General features: G+C 39.1%; 1 protein-coding gene across 1 annotated transcript in view; it reads right to left on the bottom strand.

Moving 5' to 3' along the window:
• SMARCAD1 (SWI/SNF-related, matrix-associated actin-dependent regulator of chromatin, subfamily a, containing DEAD/H box 1) overlaps positions 1-26,221 on the bottom strand; it is a 38,654-nt gene extending 12,433 nt beyond the window's left edge. The window contains 9 exon segments of the mRNA XM_009070529.1: positions 3,985-4,376; positions 5,779-5,863; positions 6,447-6,536; positions 8,341-8,429; positions 12,735-12,798; positions 15,057-15,228; positions 16,781-16,789; positions 17,325-17,496; positions 26,020-26,221. Of these exon segments, the coding sequence (XP_009068777.1) occupies positions 3,985-4,376; positions 5,779-5,863; positions 6,447-6,536; positions 8,341-8,429; positions 12,735-12,798; positions 15,057-15,228; positions 16,781-16,789; positions 17,325-17,496; positions 26,020-26,221 (1,275 nt within the window).
• Positions 26,222-26,259: the final 38 nt, after the last annotated feature.

The following is a 26,259-nucleotide window of genomic DNA, read 5'->3' as shown; positions in this document are numbered from 1 at the left end:
AAAAAAAAAAAAAGGACTGAATATCATTAGATGTCCTTTTAAGCAAGCCCTATTAGATACTAAAGATATAAGCACAATGAAGCCATCAAGGCAAAGCAACGAGCCTATGAAAAAGGCTATTGGATTTTGTTGAGTCTATTGGGAGCTCACCATTCCTTGTTTCCAGTTCTAACTCTGCCATAAATGGCACATTCAAACTGGGCTTAGGCAGATTGAAAAATAGCAAAAAAAAAAAAAAAAAAAAACAAAACAAAACAAAAAAAAAAAAAAAAAAAAGGTTGTTTCCCAAAACCATGCCAGGTTTTCTGTGGTCACCATGCACTGACAGTATACACAAGCCTTACTTCCACCACTTGCTCCCTCAAGTCCACACCAGTTACTTTGTACTCCCTTCCTCTACACTGCCCATCTTCACTACAATATGGACATTGCTTGCATCAGAGCCAAGAAGCTTGTGGTTGTGTCAAAACAGGCCCTTTAGGGCCAACAATTTCTCCTGAATTCCATGTAGTTCCATCTGCAGGAAGTGTAAAACCTACTAATAAATATATTTATGCAGTAACTAGGGTAATACTGTAATTAGAGCATTTTCACACATACTGGTGCATATTTCACTGTAAAGAACAGACATCTTCTTTTATTAATGGATTTAAAGAACTGAAGAATACAAGATCCTTTGGATTTGCCATTCTTATATTAAAGCATAAGTAAATTCCACACAGATTTTTATGAATTTTAGATCAGGGATCTGATAAAATTTAGCAGAAGATTTCACATGCATATATCCTCCAAGAATTCCCTGCATAAAAAAAGGGATCTTATGATCCACCTATTGTGTGTTAAGCAACTCATCGATATTGCCACATTGCAGAGAAAAACAAGCTTTGTTAAGGTGAAATGTACAACCAGACAATGCTTTCATTTTATTTAAAAAAAGAAAAAAATAAATGGAGCAATGCAATTACAGTTTGGGGGGTTTTATTTGTTTTCTTTCCATTTTTAACAAATCCTAGAAAGTTTACCAACACTCATAGGTTAGACCAGGCTAAGGCACACATGTCAACACTTGTGAAGTTTTCTAAATAGACATCTCTATTTAGAAATGAAAAAGAACATGGTTTTAACAGGTGACTACAAAATTTCAACATTTGTTTTGATGCCTAGAGCTTAGGTTGGCATGAATATAAATCCCGTAATCTATAAATAAAGCCATGGAGAATTAAGGCATCTGTTATTACCAGAAATTGTATTGTTTCATGTCAGCATATTCACATTCTGCTCCAAGTTGCAACAAGAAAAACTTCAGCCACTGGTTTGCATGTGAAACACGGTGTTAACCCTGCTGTACAGAACACAGAGCAGATCCACGGGTGGCCTTTGCTTCACTAGAGGTTGTGACACCCTCCCAAGGTCATTTTTTTCAAAAGAACTTTCCTCTTGACCCTATCCTGCAGTCTGGTCTGAACCCTTAACTCACCTTGCCCTTCACAGCCAGCAATATTCGTGGTGCTCACTCCTCCCTCTCCCAGCCATGCTTTCTGCTGACCACCCTTGTTTGTCTACCTTGGCATTCCCATCTGCTCCCCTTGCATTCTAATCCTGAATTCCCAGCAGTGGGCTGCTGCTCCTTATGATCACCAACCTGGCCATCACACCTCCACTTCTGTCTCAACTTCAGGCTTGAGCTTTGCAGAAGCCCCTGGGGCCAACCCTTCCAAACCTTCTGCCCTCAGAAAGCAATGTGCAATTTTAGGTTGTGAATACAATGAGCACTGAGACAGGCACTTTCAGAGGACACATCCCAATTTCTTTCATTACCGACTGCTCTCCCAATATATTCTGGAGAGAAGCCACTGGTCCTCGCACACAGAAGCATCACTTCTCCAAGGAGACAGACACCTAAACCCTCAAGGACATACCCAAGTATTCCTTACGCGAGTTAGTGTTTGAGAGGAGGCACTCCCAGCACTAAAGACTGGGCAAAACTAGCCTCCTGGAGAATATAGTTTATTTACAGTACAAACATTTCTAAACTGCCAAAGGAATTAATCCTGATGAGCAAGGACAACTTCAGCTCCCTCCATTTATTTTGAGACCATGTTTGTTGAACTTTTTTCTTCGTATTTTAAGTGTTCCTCGATCAAGTTAAACATCTGTCTTGAATATCTGCTCCAGAGAATAAGCATTTTGAAGTGCTCTTATTACCCTCACAAGCTTGAAATTAATTTAAAGCCATTTGAAAAACGAAATCATCTTAGTCCAACTTGAATAAAAAAGAGCTTCTAATTTAAATTTTCCTGGAATAAAACATTCAATGTACATATAAGTAGGCTTTAGTTTTAATCTCAATATCTTTCTCAATTCTAATAATGAACAAGTGATAATAACTTCTAGTGCTTTACATTGTGTTACACAAGATACCATTACAGTAAAAAGAGACCTTAAAACTAAACCAATTTCTTTAATGCTGTAACTGAATCAGCTCTCTCCATTATTCTAACCACTCTTATTAATTGGTAGGAAAAATGTTGGGCTACTGAGCTACTGGATCTTTATAAACAATTAAACCCACACTGATATGAAACATCTGCTAAAAATCTGTTGCAAAACCACTTCTACTCTGGGCAAGTATTTGCAATCCTACATAAACATGTGGTTGCTGACAGCAGCAATCTGTATGAAAGACAAATTTTGAACGCAAACAGGCCCATACGGCTTTTTTTCCTGTTAAATATTTTACACAGAGGGAAGGAGAACAACCCTGTAGCAAATATTTCTGCAAAGAATTAAGCTCAGGCAAAATCCAACAAGCTTAGAAAGGAATAGCTGTATGACAGATGTTCTGTGAGAAGCCAAAGGCTCGGGGCAAAACGGATTTCTTTTGCAGCATACCTGTACCTTGTATTTTTTTCAAGTATCCTTCTCTTGTCTCCCCCCTTCTTGCAATACAACACACAAAGATCATTTTGTTTTCCTTAAAATCTGTTTAGTACCTCTTGCTATTTTGACCTAAAATATTTCACACAGTGAATAATAAATGTTATTGTTTAACACATATTGAATAAGTTCCTGCATACATCAGAGCACATACTGATGAAAAAACACACCAATTCCTCTGTAACCGGGCCTATGCACAGTTACTGCTTTAAAATCCAAAGCACTAATAAATTAAAATCAAGACAATCTGCCATAATGCACTTCAAATTTTTTACCAGGACATTGTTCTTACCGGGTCCGATGTCTTGCAGTTAACTGAAACTGCATGAAATGTAAAGGCAGCAAACAAACCATGGGAAACATTTGAAACTAACATCCCAGTGACAGTAGATAAGGTACTTACCAAGAGATGTCATTTTCCCTTCTGTGGTAGATTGTGGTTTAGCCTTCTGATGCTTGCATTAATAAAAACACAGCAGCTTGCTCCACTAAAAAATGGCTGCACTGCTTAGCTAGCAAAACCATGCTACAGACTAAGCTGGCTGCAGTACATTCAAGACCAAAAAAACCCCTCAAAATAGCCCCGACAGTTTCTTGCATGAAACTGAGAATATCCATGCTGGCTCCTTCAATCATGGAGCTACCCTGGAAGCTGCTGCTGCTGCTATACAAGTGTCTGCAGTAAAGGTTGTGCCACGTTCTTCCCTCCTGCATGGGTTTTCAGCTACAAGAGCTCAGAACAGGCTAGCAAACACCTCCTTCCCAAGTGAAAGCTCTAATTTCTTCTTCTGCAGTGAAATCAACCAACTTTCTATGCTACAGAGTGACTGACAGTAATGTCAGCCAATCAGCTTGAGTTTTCCAGAAAAATCACCCCTTAATTCATTCAAAATCAGGTCATATGACACTATTTGAAATGCTATTGGCTTAGGAGGAACATAGCATTTTAGCCTAATCAGGATAAGGCCACCCATCTAAGCCTCTCTAGGCTAAAGCCACCTTGACTCTAGGCAGGCTGGGGATAGGAAAAGAAGAATGCAAACCTACCAGAGCCTCCCAGCTGTTAAAGGGCCGGAGTGCTATTATCTTCTGAGCCTTTTTCTGAGAACACTGGGGAATCAGAGTCAGTTCACTCGGGGAAGCATCCTGCAGGAAGCTGAGGATTTTCACTTTGTAGCCATCCTCCATCACTTCGTCACTGCTGCTGTAGTCCTCATCAAGGGAGCTGTCACCGTCTTCGGAAGCTGACTCATCCTCAGAGTCTTCTGCTTCTCTTTTAGTGCTCCAAATGCTCCTTTTGCCTTTGTCCTTTTTCTGAAAGCCGTTCTGCTCTTCCTCAGAAGATTTCTGCTTTGTCTTCTCTTTGCTTTCATCACTGCTGCTCTTGGTGGAGGCTTCAGTCCAGTCAGAAGCTTCACTTTTGGGAGGAAATTCCATGCCTATGTATGCAGCATAAAAGCCAAGAAGTCAACACACACTGGTTAAGGGAGAATGAAAACCCACACTGTTCTTCCAAAATAAAACCTATATATCCATAAAACACAATTCTAGCATTTAATACACAAGAACTCTGCAGCAGGTGTTACCAAAAGAAAAGAAAAGCAAACATCATGCAAGCTTGTAAATAGTTTCAACTGATATGCAATGCTGATTTGTATAATGTTCAAACAGCAGAAGGTTTTAAGTAACTATCTTAAAATACAGATGATCAATGCTATACTGTGAGCTGCAGAAGCTCTGAGGTAAAGGCAAATGGTTAAGAACTCTGATATATCACTAGGACTATATACTGGTGTCATTACACCCAACTGTAGAGATCTTAATTTGCAAAAACAAGCCTTCTTTCACCACAAAATTTATATATTTTTTCCATTTTAATGCATTATGCTACAGCATTAGAGGTGGGACAAACACACACATGTCAAAGAACCTGGAAGAATAAGGTATTTCCAACTGAAATAATTCTATCCCTTAAAATAAGACAGAAGTCATTTAACAGAATACAAGCAATTTATTTTCAGAAGTGGCTTGTATAAATTTTTCTTCCTTCTTTGGAAGAAAGCATTGCAAGTTTTCTCTTCTGCCCAATCCTAGCTTGTTTCTGACCGACTCCAACCCTGATGTCTACCTCCTCAGAAGCAGCAGTAAGGACACAATTTCATGGATACTGATAGCTCTCTCCACTTGTAAAGAATCCAGTTAAGAACATTAACCTCTCCCAAGAATACCTGAATAGCTGATGCATCAAAACATACACATATCTGACAGCTGTGTAACACTGAAAAGTTATCAACTCATTAAACAGTATTGAAGTTATAACTTGCAGATTTACTTGGGATCACAGTTTTTACTCCCTGCCACATTTTAAGTACTGGCATTTACAAACAGGTTGCATAATTTAAGGTCTATTTCCAGTATTTTTCTCTCTTACAATGTATTTTAAAAGGATAAAATAGCATATGTCACATGTCACCTATGCAGTTACTTGCAATTACTGATTTAGAAAAAATCCACTTATTTTTAAACATGCAGGAGGGAAGCAGGTTTCAGCTTTGACAAATTTCAAAATATATTCTAAGGTATACCCACAGGTAATTACAACTTTTTATGTAAATCTGTATCAGCAAGGCAAAGACATTTATCTCTACTTACAGAGCAAAAGATAAAAACACAGAAAAAGTGTCATCCTTTTATCCTCTCCATAACACCAATTTCAAGTATCAGCGCAAGTTTCTAGGCATAGTGCTGTCAGGACTGTCCTTGCTGTACATTAGAAAATATTTGTATCACAAGTCTGTTTGCTTTGTCTTGGGATAAAATGGATTATAAATCTGTCTTTACCCTCATCATCTTCTGCAAATACTCTCAGGGCCTCCAGTGCTTCATGAAACACCCAGTTATGCTCCTGAAGTACATCTCTCAGTTCCTAGTGAAAAATAAGACATTTTGTATACTGGTAAGATAAACACAAGCTAAGTTTCTAAGGCAAAGAAAACCTCTGTAAATCAGATGATTCAAAGCAAAGGAAATCAAGCCGATAAAACCCTTCAGTTTCTCCTTACACACTCCGTTTAGGCAGAGCTGCACTCCATTTGTTAAAAGCTTTGCTTCCAACAATTAAAAACACAGTATTGAAAAGCCCTGACCAGTTTCTGAATACTGTCAGGTACTAAGGTAATACAAAAAATGTAACATATCTAGTGGCCTGGGGGAGAAAAGTGCGTGAGAGAGGGAGGGACAATTTCCTCATGCATTTTTATAATAGGTCATTGAATATGACTATGTTAGGCTTGTCGTAAGGCCAGAATAGTAGGATGAGAAGTTCCATATGGTCCTAACCACATCCAGCTGCACTCAGCTCAGGACACGTTACATTCTAAAAGCAGCAACAGCAAAGGCCTTCCAACCCTGGTCTCTTTCCAGTAAGAACTGTTACATTTGGAACATCAAAGGCAGCAATTTTCTTAAGAAGCCAAAACCTGACATGCCGTCAGGAGACAGGAGCTCACCTCCTTATCCAATGAAGGGAATGTATTTTGCAGCTTCTTCACAAGCATCTCTTGCCTTTCCCATTGTCTTTCAGGTTCTGAGTCATCCAGCTATGGTAAAAACAGAAATCTATTAGGTTTAATATAAATGACAAGTATAGAAACAGAGGAAAAGCTAATCAATATTGTTTATCCTTAAAGAGCTACTCTAAATGACAAAAGCAGCTAAGACAAATTTAAGTTGTAGAAGTGATTTCTCATATATAGTTAATGATCAAAATAAGACCAAAACTTCCATAAGCATAGAAAATGTCTTCAATCATGAAAAACTGGCATTCTTTACTTGATAAGCATACACAGTGCAAAGTCACGAAACAAAATATAAATAATTTAGAACTATCTAGTTTGTATTTCTTTAAAATCAAAAGTTTATAGTAATTCCAGATGATATTTAAGGCAGAAGATGGTAAGGTTAACAGTCAGACTACATGACCAAGTGCACAGTATTTAACTCGCCAAAGCCTACGAACGTGTCCAATGATGCAGCTGCTATCAGCCTGCAGAAAGGGAGGTTTCTTACACACAAGTACCAAAACTTCCACATGTCACAAGCTGCTCTGGTTTGTGTATGTCACGAAGAGCTATACACGTTTCCTCACAGAGCTCTGAATGCAAAGTAGTTACAGATCTACTTATCTACAGCAGAGATACCAACAGGTTTGATCCATATTTACTTGGCTGAATGATGCTGTTTGCTGAAAGACCACAAACAAGATCATCCAGAAGCACTCCAAGTAACAGAGAACATGATATCTTTCTTCAGTCAGACTACAGTACATAGAACAGCTGGCAGAGTATGCTCTAGCCTTAGGAACCAGAGGGAAAGGCAAGAGTAAGGAAAAAAAAAACCCCTGCAAGTTTTCTCACTTTAGTTCTCTATTACGAGTTCTAAAAATCCATGTTCCAGATTTGTTTCTTTCAATCCTTCCCCTTCTAACTGCAAGGAAACGCTTAAGAACAGAAATCAAATTGCTGCATAAAACCAGGTCCAGTGAAGCATTGTTTGCTAGGCTGGCTGGGTAATAATTCAATAAATTCTCCTTTTATAACATAACCTGGGGGTTTGGTAAGGAGGAACAAACCCAAACCCCAGCAAACCTCTCCTTTCAAAACTCTTATCTCGCTTTCAGGAAGTAGGGGACTGAGTAGTATTAGTTTTGCTTTAATAAAAAGCTCGTGTTTTCTTTATTTTGTTCTGACTGAGGACAATATTAGCTTAAATTTTAACACAAAAATAGTCACCCTCCTCCATCCAGCCTCCAGTGCTTACTGTAGAATTCCCTGTCCCTATATAAGCAGTTTCCAAGGATGTCTACTGGGATGCCTGGGAGCTGGCTTCATGCCAGCACTGTAGGACTGTGCATAAGGTCTGCCAATGCCAACGTGAATGCACCAGGATCAGGACTTAGTTCCTATTTATTAGCAGAGGTTTATTAGCAGCATTCCTTTAAATGCAACCAATTCATTATTTTTAAAGATTTCCCTAAGTCATGGTTTCAAATATATACATCAGCAACATTATTTCTGTAACACAGAATAACAGTAGCAACAGATCATCTCTTGGAGCAAACACAAATAATGACCTGATGAGGCAAGGTGATCCATAGCCTGTAATTCCCACTGATGTTCACAAAAACTGCATGCTGCTAGTCAGCTATCAGGATACAAATCCACAAGTACTAGAGAACAAAGCAGGTAATTCCATGCAGAGTGCCAAGAATAAGTAGAAAAACCTCATTCAGATGGCAAGAATTGATTTTGACTGAATTTTCTGATAAAACACACCACTGTCATTGACCAAGTCAGATAACTCCATTTATTTTACCATGTGCAGAGAGAAACACACAGTACTTACGTAAGTAGCTTTTGACTTCTTTGCAACTTGCTCATTTCCAGTTTTGCAATTTGTGGGAGAATCCCTTACTTTCCTTTTACCAGAGGCAGCTTCAAAAATAATTGAGACAGAAAAGAAGAATTAAGTACTTTTGTTAAGTTCACCCTAATACAGTAAGATAATTCAAAGCATCACTGTAGTAGCTACTTATTACCTGCACAATATGTTTACCAGTCTCCATAATAGTTTCCTACTATAGTCCACAGATATATTGAAACTTAAAGCAAAGCAGCTGCTTGAAAGTACATGTTTATTTACCTCTTGCAGTTTGGCAATTAATCAAGAAATTACTTCTAATATATAACAACCGAAATAGCATTTTATTGTTTTGGCTTTTTAAAATAATTGCCATATGTTTTGACATATGAGTTACATAAAGATATATTTGTCTCTGTTTTTATTCAAGTTGATATTTAATCTAGGCTGAACCACATCTGTGCATTGGAAAATGTACATCACTGGCAATCTGCAAGTGCTGATGACTGATTTCTGGCTCAGATGCATATCAGATTGGTTACCAAACACTTTTCAACATTCAATCCAGATGTCTGAGAGAAAACTATGCATATTAAGTCTGTGATAACCTTATTACTTATGAATAGTCCATATGAGCCATAACTTTCTGACTATCTTTGGGTCCTGGTGATTATCAGGAGATTAGCACCTCAGCAGTAAGACCTGCCCAGCCAGGTGCATTTTCAGATTGCCACTGTGCACAGCTTATGAAGGCAAGAACATGTCAGCACAATTTCTGCACATCAGCTTTGCTCAAAGCAGCATTGCCAGAAAAAACGATTGCAAAAAATCCTAATCCAAGACCCGAAAAAGTGTTGTGGGTTAAATTTTTTTTTTTGAAGAATAACTGCCTGCAGAGCTCTGATGTCTGATACGAGCACCTCTGGCCAACCTCCCTTTCCAGTCTGCCAGAGATGACCAGTGAACAAGCACACAGAGACACAAAAAGCACACTCACTTTCCTGTCCAAAAGACTGTCTGGATGACCAAAATAGTTTCAGCTGTGAAAAATTAAGTGGCCATATCTTTGCACAAGACAACATTTTGTGTGGAAATACTTTCAAATAAATTTTCTACTATACTCATTCACTCTGACAGAGATGTGACACATTTTAAAAAACAAAGCATCAAAGCATCCCAAAGGCTGAGAAGTAAATATCACCAATTCCTTCTTAAATGAAGGATCTAGCAAGAGATGCCAGAAAACTTTTCAAAGTCTATGTGTTTATACATAGATATGCAAAAATATCATAGAATGGTTTGGGTTGAAAGGGGCCTTAAAGATCATCTAGTTTCAACTGTCATGCTGTGGACAGGGATACCTTTCACTAGACCAGGCTGCTCAAAGATCCATCCAACCTGGCCTTCAACAGTTCCAGGAATGGTGAATCCACAACTTCTCTGGGCAATCTGTTCCAGTGCCTCACCAGCCTCACAGTAAAGAATTTCTTCATAACATCTAATCTATAAACTTTTTCAGTTTAAAGACATTTCCTCTTGTCCTGTCATTATATGCCCTTGTAAAAAGTCCCTCTCCATCTTTCCTGTAGGCTCCCTTCAGGTACTGGAAGAACACAACATATACAAGAGGTACAGTTCAAAGCATCCAGAGAATGTGCCAGTGGAGGGGAGGTGACTCTCCTTCACCATTCAGACCTTGACCTTTCTGTCCAAGAACTTAATTTAAACAAAACTGCCAGGAAAAGCCATACCAGTAGCTCAAGTCTGAGAAGCATATGATTGTCTTGATATCAAAGCTAAGAGCTGTCAGGCTGCTGTTGGGTCAAGCACTAGAAGTCCTTGGAGGCCTCATGCTATTATTGCCTAAGCTCAATTAAAACTACATTCAGGACAGATAATTCTGAATGCAAACAGTAACCCTGAAAACCTCCTTGCCCTAAAAAATACATGGGCTCCATAGAAGAGTATTTCAAAGTTTTTCCTGCTCTTAGGTCTTAGGCTGAGCACTTCACATCATTGGAGGAAGGCCCTATCCAATTTTAGAGGCAATTAAACTGATCAAAGGATCTGGATAACCACGGTCTCAGGAACAGAATTATTTCAAAATCAACTGTGATTCAACAACCTGTGGTTTTTGAAACCCACCACATTAGCAAATGGCAAAAGAAATTCCAGCTTTCTGAAGATGCTGACTTTGCAAGGTATGCTTAGTTATTTCTTCTGGTGCCAAGGGAGCATACAGCTGAGGGGATGATCAAACTGTTAGATGGGAACCATCCTTGGAGTGAAGTCAGGGTACTCCAGGCCTTCCAGAGGAATCCTTGTTCTCTCCATAAATTTTATAACTACTGAGCAGTGAGAAAAGCAGCTCCAGGGACTCAAAATTTAGAGAAGCATCTCCAATTATTCCCACTGTGATTTGCTGCTACCTCGACAAAAAACACTTTATTACTGTGACTTCCCCTGTTATTACAAAAGAAAATAGTAATTTCTGACTGCTCAGCAGTGAATACCAGACATTTACATGAGGTTTCAGCTCAGAAGCACCCTCACTGATTTTCAGGGTTTAAGATGTACAGAGAACACTACCAGCCACAAATCACAAGCAGAAGGTATTATTGTAACTTCACATATTTCACTCAGACATTTTCAGTGTGTCACATCTAATCTTCATATCTGTAAAAAGTCTGCAATGTTTCCTTTTTTAGCTACATACAACTGCTGAATTCAAGCTATAAATACGAGTTTTTGTCACTTTGAAAGGACAGAAAAATTCAAGGGTCTCGGACACACTTTTTGAGCAAAGTCATGCTTCACATCCTGTATCTTGCCCCAACCTCTCACACACTCAACATTTCACAACAAGTAAAACATATCATAAATTGAGACAGATAAGCAGATGTTTTCTAATGTCTCCATCTTTAAAAAATGTGTCCAAAATGAGATGATTTATACCATCACTTTCAGCTATACTTACTCTTAACTAAGTATTTTATACAACAGCTGTGATTAGTGAGAATTTTGCTGCCAAGTAGATTTTTCTCTGGGCTCATATTGAAAAGATGTGAAACAACATTCTTAGATCAACACAAAAATGGCCAAAAGGCAGGGCTTACATACCAGAAATACTGTGTACTGCAACAAAGGTTAAGGATATTATATTAGCTTAAATTGGTTTAATATTAACCACAACCCTTGAAAAGTAATTGGCATCTTCCAGGAATAGCAGTGCTCAGAAGGAGTGTGTTTCTGAAAAATATGCCAGCTTTGTTTCCTATTGCCAACATTCAACAGTCCCATCTATAGACTCTGACCACGCACACAGATGTTGGTCTGGTTGTTAAAAAAACCAAAAAAACCCACCAAACAAAACAACACAAAAGCAACCCTTCACTAAACTTAGCCTGGATGTTCTTAAAGCTTTCCAAAAATGGTTACAAATCTTTGTATAATAATAATAAATAGGTTTTTCCCATGTATCCATGAAGATCTCTCAAGGAAACCATAGACAACTGAACTGCAAACAGATGGTGATCCGCTTTTTTATAATGACATTACTTTTCATACCAACCTTCCACTCTTCACCTACCAACTCCAATAAATTAGTCAAAAAACTGATATATGACAAAAGATTTAACTCTGCACTCAGGTGATGTCAAGAAACAAACCCAAGAACTATGATGCTTTTACATATCTACCACTTTTAACACACTCCTACACCATGTGGCGAGGATTTTGGTTTGGTTTGGTTGGTTGGTTAGCTTCTTTTGGTAACAGCACGAGATTGAATAAATTCAGGTGCAGCACAGACACCCCAAATAAGGTCTGAGGGTTCAAAAGCATCGTTTGGGTGATGTTTTGCTAAAGAACCCTGTGGAGCTGTCTAATTTTTAAGGTTAATAGTTCTTCAGAATTACAAGCAAATCTTGAAAGCCACCTGAAAATTTTGATGGGCTTTGACATAAAAAATACCTAGCTATGAATGGCTACATATTCCAGTTAAATTTTTCCACACCACCAGATTGTTCAACTACAACGTTTAGAATTAGTATTGCTAATCCATTACTATTTGCCTCAACTGCTGGGGGAAAAAAAACAGGAAAAGCAAGAACAGAAATCACCTAAGGACCCACATGTAAAGCAATCCTGAGCCTCACAGAACAAATTCTACTTTTTGTTCTACTTTTGGATTTGGGTCCACATCCTCTTTTCATCTTTCTCCTTATGTGTTGTTACAATAAACAAACAATAGCATAACTTTTAGCATAGGCTTCACCACTTTTTAAATACTTCCCAGCCAATTTAAAGGAATTAGCTACAGCTTCTGAAGTTTGAGGTTTGTTTTTGTTTGGGTTTTTTTTTCTTTTTGTTAAACATACCTTTGTCATTGAGCTTCAGACCAGCAGTTACTGCTTCATCCATTGTGCATGCTGACTCTATTAGCTGAAAGAAAAAGTTAACTGCTAAGTGGAGAAATTTAATCCCGTTGAACATAGGAAGACAATGATGGATGAGAAAGATTCAAATACACTTTACAAAAAACACCCAAATACATATGCCTAATATTCCTGTCCTACTTCAAAAATGTTGTGACTATATAACTGTGGACAAAAATTTGCATAGCCTCCATTTCCTACAAAGTTCTGCTGATACAGGAGGTATCTGCCATTCCCCTGAAAACAAATGCCATCAGCACTGCACAGAGGTCAAGCCACAAAAAACCAGTCAGACATGCCACCTATCATTTCTACCTAGTTTCTAAGCCACAATGAACTGTTATTAGTCTTTGGTTCAAATAAATTCTGTGCAGCTGAAAACTGAGAATTCATACATTCTGGACATATACAACAAATTTTATTATAATGGTCAGGAAAAAAATTCCAAACCCACTATTTGCAACCCTTTCTTTCCTCCTATAGTAAGGGAAGCCTAAACATAAAACTTGATCCACTTGGAAAGAAAACACCCAGCAAGAAGGACCAGTAAAATGCCTCTATTTCCTTAATGCCATTTCAACAACCAAGAAACTTAACAGATTAAATTAAACACACTTAGCTTTGAAAACTAAAGCTACTGAAAACCTAGTTACATATTAACACTGAAAAGTGCCCTTGCTAAAAATACGTTTTGCTGTACTGAAGGTATTTTGCTGTAATGATCTCCTATAATTTTCCTACAGATTTGTACTGTACATTGGACAATGGCCAAGAGTATCTCAGGTTCAAATGTCAGTATAATTTATTCTGATTATGCTAAATTCAAACCTATTTGTTTTGCCTCACTGAAAGTCCTAATGTCTTTGCATGTTAAATGTCATAAATACAAGAGTGCAATTCAGCTACTGGAGAAGATGGCAATGATTTCACTCATTCTGCCTTTAATCAGTTAGCTGCACTCCAACAACAGCAGTTACCAGTACTTACCAACCAAGACAGCCACAATTAAGCTTAAATGTCACAGCAGAAAGAAATAATAGAAAATTTTCTATACAGTGGAGCTTGCTGTTGAACTTGCCCAAAGTGTGTGTGTAAATATATTCATTTTTATACATACCTATATACATAGGCCCTTTTGCTATTAATAAAATAATAATTAAGGCTTGTATTGTGTTTGTGTGGTGAGGTTTGATAGTGGGGGGGGTATACAGGTGGCTTCTGTGAGAGGCAGCCAGAAGCTTCCCCCATGCCCAAGGGAGCCAATGCCAGCCACTTCCAAGAGAGACACACCACAGGCCAAGGCTGAGTTCATCAGGTACAGCGGTAGCACCTCTGAGATAACAGAGTTGAGAAGGAAGGTGTGGGGGGAACACAAGTGCAGCAGGAGAGAGGAGGGAGAATTCATAAGAGAAACAGCCCTGCAGACACCAAGCTCAACAAGAAAGGAGCAGAGGAGCTGCTACAGGCAACAGATCAGATTCCCCTGAAGTCCATGGTGCAAACCATGGTGAGACAGGCTGTGACCCTGCAGCCCATGGAGGTCTGCAGTGGAACAGATATCCACCTGGAGCCTGTGGGGGACCCACGCCAGACCAGATGGATGCCTGCTGAAGGAGGCTGTGACCCCGTGGGAAGCCCACACTGGTGGCAGGCTCCTGGAAGGACCTGTGGACCCATGGAGAGAGGGGCCCATGCTGGAGCAGGTTTACTGGCATGATGTGTGACCCCATGGAAGACACCCACCCTGGAGCAGTTTGTGCCTGAAGGACGGGCACCCACGCTGGAGCAGGGGAAGAGAGTGAGGAGTCCTTCCCCAGAGGAAGAAGGAGCAGTAGAGACAAGTGATGAACAAACTGCAGCCCCTATGCCCCATTACTCTGAAAAGCTGGTATGGGGGGCAGGAGTTAGAGAAAATCAGGAACAGTGTTAAGCCTGGGAATAAAGGAAGGGAATGGGGAAGGTGTTTTAACATTTGAGTTTATTTCTCATTACCCTGCTCTGAATTGATTGGTAATAAATAAATTTTTCACAAGTTGAGTCTGTTTCGCCCAAGACAGCAACTGGTGAGTGATCTCTCCCTGTCCTTATTTTGATCCATGAGCCTTTTGTTCTACTCTCTCCCCTGTTCAGTTGGGGAGCGAAGTAACAGAGCACCTTTGGTGGGCACCTGGCATCCAAACAGAGTCAACCCACCACAGCCAGAGGCTTAGCAATACTGCCTATAAAATAGCAATCATAATAAATCAAGGAACTGAGCATTATTACTTTTCGTAATTCTTGGTCACTTCTTTGGGGAAAAAGTTCCTTCAGCGTTTGCAGCTTTGAGTCTCTGATGTCTTCCTCCTCTACACCTTTCTTCACAGCTGGCTGCTGATCCCCACCATTTACATATGCCAACTGGGATAGTTCATCTTCAGGCTGGTCATCATCATCAGAGCTACAAAGAAAAAAATAAGTAAAATTTATTTATGCTTATATTCTGCTTATGTTCTACTCTACCAGAACTTTACGATAAACTACACCCAACAGGATTGCACAAAATGTGTTTAGATACATTCAGGAGCACTGAATCAACTTGTACCCAAAGTGATACCTCTATTTAGGACAAAATCAGGCATGTATGATTAAGGACAGTCTTCTGTTTGCACTAAACACATTTTAATTTATCCAAGGGAAGAAGAAAGGAAGAACGGACTGAGGGAAATTGCTCATATTGTGCTATAAAAGGTTACTTGCCAATTTAGCAACAACCACCTTAATACACTTCAGCAATTCAGCTACCTGAATTACATCAGACCTCAACTTTGTCTCAAACAGTCTTGCTAGTGTTTATTTGCCCAACAGATAAGAAGTAGATTAAGTCCTTTGTAAAAACTTTCCAGGTGCAGTGTCAACTCTGTCCTAGTTCTCAGCTCACAAAGAAAATTTAAAGATCCTTATGCAGCATCTTAAATACAAACATGGGAAGGGCCTTTCTGAAAAAGCAAAGTCCTAAATTTACTGGAATATTTAGCATTAGAGGTAACAGGCTGGAAAAGCAATCCCTATGTATTTGTCATGATATTCAGTTGCACAGACAAGACCGAACACAAGCACAGGTCTCCCATCCCTACAGCCCTCCACAGACACAAAAACCTCCTTTTGGTGAACAAAAATTAATTGAATTGTGTGGAGTTTGCCATTTCATAGGGATCTCAGCATCAGGAAGGCTTGCCTGCAGGCCTCTTTACACAGATACAGGTAAAAGGCCAAAAATAAACCTGGCTTTCCTCACTGTATCTTTCTTTAGCAGTTGCAACAGACAGATTGCAATACAAATCTGGAAGAAGTAGTAACTTGCCACTTACATAAAGGATGCACACAGACAACACATCACAGAATCCTTTTCACCCTGTTCAAACAGCACGCACAGCTACATGGACTTTCTGCTTGTGCCTCTTAAGAGTAAGAAAATAACAAGCAATAACCCCAAATCTTCTTCAGTCCACCAAGCCATTGAGCTGTAAGCCTTAAAAGGTGAATCTTACTTCCACTTTAAAAAAGATCTTGATGAAGATTAAGATCTTCATTTCTGATCTTTTGCCTTGATAAACAAAGTTTCTTTACAAACTGCATTTAAAAAAAGAAAATCAATCCAACTGAAAACCGTAATTCTGCAATTATCCTACCTTTTCCTATCAGGGAATAACATCTAGGTACTTGCCAGCAACACCAGAGTTGCACATGTCATAAATCTTATCCTCTTTGTCTAATCACATTCTTATCAAGCATGAAGAAACTGCTCTTTAACTGCTAAATGACTCTGCCCCACAAAGCCTTGTGTCAGAATTCTGCCTTTTTTTCCACCAGAGTCCAGACAGTGCCTCTGGTAGTGAAATTTGCAGCACACTTCCTTTTAGGAAAGGCATGCTTTTACCATAAACTTTCTGTTCTATTCCTTGTTCAGAATGAGGTAACTAAATCAGCAGAAGCCAGAGCTAAGCCTGGACAGATCCAAGCTAACTCCTGCCACACATGCACAAGTGGCTCTTCCCTCCCATCACATTCAAAAATACAAACACACCATGCAACTAATACATAAATTTACCTCAGGAACTCTTATATGACACATTGAAGCTCTATTTGCTTTCCTAGCCACTACAGTTTCAATTAAAAAAAGAAAAAAGAAAAAAGAGAAAAAGAAAACAAAGAAAAAAACTAGTAAAAACCAAGCTAAAATCAACTCCAACAGTTTAAAATTAATAAAGCAATTATTTTATGGTCAAACTTTCAATTCCACTGAAAGGATTTCAGAGGGGCAAATGCACAAATACACAAACATCACAAATCCTTCAACACCACAGAACACCTCCCTCTGAGAAAATGTCTTAGCTGGATACTTCCTTCCTGGAAATCCAGTAAAGTTTAGTTAGGGGCAGCTAAATCAGGAAGGAGTAAACAAAACCCTGACCTCTGATTTTCAATTCAGTGTTTCAGTTTAGAACATCACATCAAGCTGCACAAACATTACAGACACCTGGCTAAAAAGCATACATTATAGCTGCATCTCTCCTTGGAGCCCTGTTCTCTTTCGCAGCACTGAAGTTTCTTGGTTCTTCATCTTCATCTGAAGACACATCCAGGAACTGTACCCCTCGTCGATGCTTGAAATAAGATTGTTTCATTGTCCTCTGAGCTTCAGGAGTTTCTGGGATGGCAGGATACTCTGCACAAGCCATTTCAATAGGAGAAAAAAAATAGGAGACAGTGACTTATGACTTCCAAATATTTATTTATACTTACAGCATCAGGCAGCTGGGATTTCTTCTGTAAACACATCAGCCATTTAAACAGAACTTGTTTCCTTACGCATAGAAAATTCCTGGTAGCTGTATTCCTTAAAGTGGTAACTTACCTGGAAAAGAATCCTCAGCCCTCTCACATCAAGTGACTAATTTTTACATCACAAAGTTTAAAAGATCATGTATTTTAGGTTAAAAACTACTTGAAAATACATATCTATTTTTGGAAGAATGAATAATGAGCTAAATACTCTGAACTACTTCCAGGCTGATCAGGGCATGGACAGAAACATACCAGGGTATCTGATGGCTGATTTTTGAACTGCTTGTCTTCATAGCTTTTCAGAGAGGAAACGTCAGTGCTATACTGCAGAAAATTAGGAAAAACTTCACAGGTAAGTTGTGACTCCTATTGAGATACAATCCATTTAGTCTGTCTATTCCTCATTAGGATCCAGATGATTCCTAATAAGGAAACTCAGCATATGGAAGAATGCTTCATCTTCTATGTGAAGCATCAGGAGACACAGAATCTAAACAATCAGGACATGTCACTGTGAGTACATCTTACAAATCACTATCTTCAATGGCACTTGGAAACTGACCCCCTTGCATGCATTAGCATGTGTTAACTTTTCAATTCAGAACATGCTTGTAAAGACAATCAAAAGCATAAGCAGACAGTCTATCCATATGATTCAGAATTCATCATTAGTAACTCGTGACTAAGACCCCCCAATGTCAGCTACACCTGAAACCAACTCTATGCACATATCTTGACAGGGAAAACATGACCATACAGGGAAATTACCACAAAACCTGACATACAAAATCATTCCTGAAGCAGAGAGAGGAACTGAACACTGCAAAACTAAATCAAAAAGCCTACACTTCACTAGACTTTGCCCTGTCACCCTCTTTCAGCACAGTACCAGATGCAGTTAAGGCATGGAGGGCTCTAACTGCACATATTGCATATTTCCAGGTGGTTCTGACTGAAACTTTGATGCTCCCATATAAGCCTAGGCAAGGTAAAGCACATGGTTCAATCCACTGCCCACAGAGGCTAGAACTGTTCTGCCACCATCTTTAGAAAAGTCTAAGAAAAAAAATTAGTTGATACCTGTGAACTTCAGTGTGCTAACTCCTCTCTTTAGACCTGCACTAAACAGAACTAAATACTTGGACATAATTGCCACCTCTTGAGTGTGCTAACTTACATCAGTAATTGATGAAAACCACTCAAGGTGCTTTGTAAAAGGTATGAGCCATGAACCACACATAGCCTGATTCCTTTCAATCACTTTACCATCTTTACAGTCAGTGTTAGAAAGAATAAATAGTTGGTAAGATGAATAATTCTGTTAAATTCTGGACCCTGTAAGCATATGACTGAGGAGAGGAAGACCACTGTACAGGGCAGAGAACATGACAGCAGCAGAGAGCATTTTCCATATGAAAGTAATCTTGCAGAAAATAAATTTAAATTAACTCACTGTGGTAGCAGTGGATGGAAAAAAAATAAATGCTGGAAGTACAAGCAGTTTGCTGACACAGGAAACTAACAGGCATTGAAAGGGAAAGGCACCAACAAACTAAAAAAAAAAAAGGTACCAAATGTTACAGAGTGCACCACTGAAAAGGAAGAAAACTTTAAAATAGAGCTTAACAGTGGTGAAAGGGATGGAGGTGGGTGTAACTCAAGCTTAGTATCTATGAAGAAATGCAAATAAGCATTCAATGACAGTTCACAAAAGCAATCATTGAAGTCTTAAGACTTCAGGTTGTTACAGAAACTTCCCTGTCTGACCATCCAGGAGCCACTCTGGCAGTCATTCTTGCACCACCTGAGCTGGCATCAAAGCCCCTTCACAGTGACACCCCCATGCTCACAGAGTCAGACCAGGGTTCCTTACCAGCCTGACCCCAGGTTTCCCACAGCAGAGACTCAGGTCATTAGATGCTTAAAGTAATTCAGTCTCGATGCAATAACTAAAGCACAAAGTAATAGCTTAAGCTGGTGCCTCTGAGGAGAGACCCCAAACAAAGAACCCCTGGGATTTTGTACCCCGACAGTGTAAGGGTGATGAAGTCTAGGGGTCCTTAGTTCCTGTGTCTCCAAGTGTCCAGTCACCTTTGCTGTGCAAACGGTCAGCAGTCCATTGCCTCTTGCATGGGGCTCAGGTCCCTCCCCCAAGAGCCCAACCTGCAGCTGCACCCCAAGCTACCTGCACTGAATGGATTCCTCAACAAGGCGATTTTAGCTACAGATAGGAAAAATCCAGGAAAGGGGCAGGCGAGTCACCTACTAAACTCCTGGGAAAGTTGTGTTTCAGTGAGACGAGCACCAGTGTAAGTCCTCATAAAAGGATCTTAAATCCTCATAATACAAACACAACATCGCAGGCATCCCCTCCCATCTAGCACACCAATCCCATCGTAAAACTCATGCACCCGTAATCCAAACACTGATGGTGCCTTCCCAGCTGCTAACCCTGGAACCACAGTTTTTGGCTGGAAGTAAAGGTAGTTTCTTCTGCCTTGGTTCACTAATGCAGAAACTTGCTGAGTCAAATTACCACAGAGTGGTAACATCAGTTTTCAAAGCTGATTTGCCAGCAGACAAGAGCCCAGAATAAATTCATCTGATAATCAAATGCAGAAATTACCTACACAGCATCTAATTCCTTCATCTATGATTGAAGGCCTCAGTTTTAACTGAGCTTTCATAAAAATCTAATCCTTTAACACTTTCAAAACACAATAGAGGATTACGGTAATGATTTTTTGAAGAGGCAAAAGTCTCACTTTCTAAAGTAATCTTGTTATCTCTAAAATCCCATATACATGTCAATTTAGGAATGGCTAAAAATTATTAGTACTGAAGCAGCAATATATTGTCCCAAGACAGACCTCCCTGCATCCAAGACCAACACATTGGCAGCAGAAGCTTCCTCAGCAGTACTTTCTTCTATCTAGCAATTTTAGGAAGCAGATGAGTTGTCCTTGATGCAGTTACTTCATCTGAAAATGGTTTAAGTTTTCTGATGAATACAAGAGAAGAGCAAGAGAGACCTTTGGGAATGTATGAAGCATTTTTATGAAACAAATATGCAAGCAAATTTATTTCAGCAATTCCCCTCTAGCAAAGGAAAAACAAAACTGAAAAATTCTGAAGGTTATAAAGCTGGGTTAGTAGAGCAAGGACTGTCACAATAGGACAGAAATATGAGACGCACAAAAAGAAGTGAATGGAAATGTCAAAAGGTCTGTAAGAAACATGAGAAGTTCATATACATAGTGAATTAACAAAATTGGTCAATCACTTTTCATAATCTTTGCCTTATAGGTTAGATTAAATTCCAAGCACATTCCTCCTGCAGGAAGCATGACATGGAAATGACTGGTACTCATGACACCTTTGCTAAGAAGCATCCTCATTGGATTTTAAAACAAAACAGAAACACCAGGAAATTTTACAAAAATAATATTATTTTATTTTTTACAGCATAATTTTATTTTTTACAGTATAAACCTTGGAGAAGGTTTATATTTAAATAAAACCAGTATTTACTGTTTCACTTGGTGATCTCATTTTTACTTTATTTAGCAATCACTGTCCAGTCTTCATGACAGCTCCTAACTCCCATACCTATAAAATGCTGAGTTGCCTGGAAAAAACCCATTCTTCCTCTCAAAAGCAGCAGTATTTCCTGCTCCCTCTTCTCCATCTATTTCCCTGAACAGAATCCCTTATTAAGGAAGGGGGCGCAGAAAAGCAGTAATCACACGTGTAATAAAGAGTCCTCATATTTTGAGCAAATTATAACCTTGTGGAGCAGTAACAGATTAAAGTTATTGCCATAGCATGCAATTATTGGAGGCAGAACTATAGGCAATTAATGAGAATGATTAAGGAACATCTGCAATCATAAGACCAGTATTTGACTCTAAGGCCAGAAATAAGAACACACCAATTATCCCTACCTGCAGACATTTACATCAAAACCAAAAGCCAACAACCAATTTTTGCTATCATAAAAAGAGAATCTGTGAGAGTAACTGGATCAAATTGTCTATTGCCTCTATATGGAGACAATGTTGCGGATGAAGCTAACCCAATGCAACAATCTGAATAATGTAAAACCATTTATTTTGTTTAGTTTAGTCAGTAAATGCACACCTTCAACTGCTGAAAACTTCACCTTGAAATTGCTTTTTTTCCCCCTTTAGAATCATCCTCTCTATGATCTTTTGGGAAGGCATATATCTAGTGTGGAGCCATAACCCACTGCCCTGTAATTCTAAACATAACCTCCTGCACAAAACAGACACCCCACTGAGCAAGTCAGCTTCTCCCCCAAAAAAACCAAAACTGAGGTAATGCTTAGCGGCTCACCACGTTTACTAACACTGTACAACAAACATTGTCAAATGGAAAGTAACTTCCACTGAGTTTTGGAAAGCAATATCAAACACATACTACTCAAGTCTACGAGCTAATAAATATACCCTTTTCAAAGGAAAGCCTTTTTCATTGCCTAAAATGATCCCAAATATTGGTGTTACCCTAAGGTGCTTCTTAAAGGGGCCCTTTTAAAATGGTGATTACTTCAACATATCTTCCCATGAAGCCTCAGAAGACCTCACCGGGTACTGCAGTCATCACTTTTTCCCAGATATGCTTCAAGCAGAATCGTACTCTATGAACTGTGACATAAGCAAGAGACATGACATCCTCAGGTCATAAAGAAAATGACAACAGATGAGAACAAAAAAGTCATTCCAGTGCAAATGAACTCACAACATCATAATCTCAAAATGCAGTCATTTGGGATATATATTCAAATCGTCCAGATGGGATATAAATAATACCAACCATCACTAACAGGATTATATAGTTTAGTTTAATTTCATCTACAACTTTTATTTCAATTCACTGCTGAAGCTTTGTAAGCATGCTTTCTGAATACAAGCCTCAATTTGAAATTAATTATTATTCTAATTTCACAGAATCCCAGAACGTTCAGAGTTGGAAGGGACCCACAAGGATCATCAAGTCCAACTCTTGCTTCTGCACAGGACATCCCTGAGAATCACACCACTTGCCTGTGTCATTCTAATACAGTCCTGCTCCATTTCTACAACTGGAATAATCTCATTACCTTTATACACCAGGCTATGTATGTAATTAAAAGCATCTAACTGAAAATTAAAAAGATGCTTCACTGTTTTCTTAGCAGACTAAGAGAAACCAACCTATTCATTAATACTAATTTGTATAAAAGATTGTAGTAAGCCAGTCCAACGCATTTTTCCAATGTAGAGATATCTTTCAGCTATGGTTTGGTAACTGCCCCCTCAGCTGGTTTCCGTCCCCCAGTTAAGTGGTGTTCAGAATTACTGCCCACAACGTGGATGCAAAGTCCCTGCAAGCCTGTGTCATTTTGAATGAACACAAGTGTAAAGATGACCAGTTCTTCTGCCATCATAACACAAATTGCTTATTAAAGCGTAAGGGACACGAGATCAATACCAAGCAACGACCAGCACAACACACAGACACAGCCAGGTTACAGAACAAGCTACCAATATTAGTTTGTTCTGAGAAAACAAAACTGAAGAACATAGCTGAAAAGCTAATGATGTTTCATAATACAATAGACATCATCTATTTTTTCGAAGATGAACGAAATTAAGACAATCATATCTTCATTAGATTTCAGGGCACTTGACAAAACAAATCTGAAGAAATCCCTAGGAGGATTGAACTGAACTACTGAACTGTACCGAACTATTTGTGCTACTGAAGGAAAAAGTCTGATTTTTTAAATTCTTTTTACATTGCACAACACCAAACAAAATAGGACAAAAAAAGTCATCAGTTATTTAATAGGTTTTTTTGTTTGCATAGGTGAAATAAAGAACACTCTCATCCTGTTTCCCCAGTTTCTTGGACCAGGATTTTGTTAATCCACTGTGTTTGCCTTCAGAAGAGATATTGAGTAATTGTTGTCCTCACATGATTCATTGAGCATTAGGGCAAGTTATTTTTGGTTAACTTGATATAAACTGCTTCTTTTACAGAACAACTCAATAGTGTGACTTGTGTATTTAGCAGTAGAGATCACACAGTGCCATAAGCTCATCATCTCTGTACCTTTTCCACGACAATTAAACGAAAATAAACGCCAAAAACCAAACTGTCTGGTTTATTTGATCCAAAGCTAGAAAAAACCCATCTTCCTGTCACTATTTAGGAAACAAGGAGAGGCATCTGCTAATCAAATCTAGTCTCCTCCATTACACTTAAGCGCCTCATATCCTGCAGGCAAAATCCGAGGGTTTTATTTTTGGTTAACTTCTGTAGATGTAGAAAGCATGATTTGATTTTTTAAATGGTTGTTCATTCTTTTAAACAGGTTACATAACAATGATGTGCAAATAAATGTGGGAAAAAAAATCACTAAACCATTCCATCTTTTTTCAACACTCAGCATCTGTGAAAGATAAAGCATTGTGTAACTGCAAAGCGTTACTAATTACATCTCAGTTTTAAACATTAATTAGTACCCTGGTTCTACACCAGCATCTGTGTCCATGGACTCCTATTTCAATTGGACACTTGCTGTAACTTTGCCTGCACTTGTACTCCACTCTGTTTTCCTGTTAGTTACCATCATCTCCCACTAATTTTCCTCACAACTACCTAGCCTTCCATTACATTTCTTCTTTCAGGCTGCCCTTCACCTTTCCTTTTAGCGCCTCATATCTAAACTCATGCCTCTAATTTGGATATTACATGCCTTCTCCTCCACAGTCCTACCCCTAAAAATATAAGCCAGGTGAGACCAGGATTTTGAAAAACAATGAGCTCCAAAGTTTATTGGCAGTTCTGGTCTAGCCACATGGTTACACTGATCAACTCCACAGGCAGATTAAGGGAAGAAATATAATATCAAAATAAAATCAAAGACAAATAAACTACAACACAAGGAGCACCATCCATCACTTCACATCTACGTTTCCAGTTCAAAGGGGTCCCTGCACTCAGTCACTCCTGCATGGCACAAGACAGTGATTTATCACAAACAGGAAGCCAACACCTGTTCCAAACTGCACTTCCTTGGAGTGCCCATTTTTCCATACAGCCACCACAGAGCACACACGTGCAGAAGCCAAAACTAACAGTTGCTTGCTTCTTCTATTAGGGTCTCCCTGCCACCAAAACATTCCCGTGCTAGTGGACAGGCTGCGTAACTCCAGACTGGCAACTCTCAAGCCAAGATTCTGAGGTTTTTATACATAAAATACTGATTGATATTGACTAATGTAAACACTCCAGTCAACTGAACACAGTTCACCTGCACAAAACCAAAATTCATAGAAGAGTAAATATCCATCTACTACAATTCTACTTTGGCTCAGCTTTAAAAGAGGAACTCCTCCTTGCACATGAAAGGTTTTCTGTTATCACATAGATATGGTGCTATGATAACCTTTCTTCCACCAAGACAAAGTCATGTGCAAAACAAATGTAGTTAAACAACATCAATGGATACTGTTGTTCCATTTCTGAGTAAATACACAGTCCAAGTCTATCTGATCTCTCCAGTAACACTTGTACCTGGACAACTGTATCAGAAGTTATATGGAACATCAGAGATGCATCAAATAATCAGCAGCATATAATGTCTGTTGTTTCAATCCTCCTCCTTCAGGAGCAACAAAACTACTGCTGAATGTGATTATGCAGCTGATAAGCCAGTTCAGTCGTTTATTAGCATTAGCCAATGAATCCACACAGGAACATCACACCTCTACTGCATCAGCCAAAGAAAACCAATAAGCTACTTTATAAGCAAGTTTTCCATGTTCCCATGAAAACCACAAGCTTCTGCCTGAAACAAGGACGAACACAGACGGTTTGCAAGAATCAGCAGCAAGTTTCTCAGCCCTTTACAAAACCAGGTACAAATGAAAAGAAACTGTTCCCTTTCTTTTCAGTTTCATCTGTGATACTCCACAGATGCATTAGCCCAGGAATCTACTGAACAAGCGAAATCTACGCAGTGTTGTATGTATGAGACAGCTAACAGCTATTTTTTTCTTTGAAAACCTTGAGATGTTAGTGTAAAATAAGTAAAAGTAGAGAAAGTTACTGAACAGGATAACACAACATACTTTCAGCATTTAATCTGAAGCTGGTTAATCAACTGAAATTAAAAGTAATTTCAGAATGTTTCCAAGTCGCCTGTAAGTGCACAGATTCAGTCAGAGCACACACCGATACAAACAAGGCTACGTTTGTGGAAATTGACAGAGAAGCACATTGATAAAACAAGCAATGAGAGAAGGAAAAAAACCCCACCAAAACACAAATATTTTATTTCTAGAAACTAAATATTTACACTATTTTTATGCTACATGCAAAGCACCTGACTCACCAGCTCTCTCTGTCACATCCGAAGCTGGAGTATCTGGCCTGCTGCCATCGTCTGCAGCTTCATCCTCACCCCCTCCCGCAGCACCTCCCGCTGCGGCACTATCGGGCACCTGCACCTGCGCTGCCGAGGGGGACAGCGGCTCCTGCTCCGCGCCTTTCCTCTTCCTCTCGAAGCGGAACCGGTCCAAATTGTAAAGACTCATATTCTTAACCTGTTCCTCCTGCCCACGGGAGAGGAGAC

This window comes from Acanthisitta chloris, unplaced genomic scaffold, assembly GCF_000695815.1.
Source record: "Acanthisitta chloris isolate BGI_N310 unplaced genomic scaffold, ASM69581v1 scaffold12642, whole genome shotgun sequence".
Classification (NCBI taxonomy): Eukaryota; Metazoa; Chordata; class Aves; order Passeriformes; family Acanthisittidae; genus Acanthisitta; species Acanthisitta chloris.
This window is presented reverse-complemented; position numbering and strand designations above follow the sequence as displayed.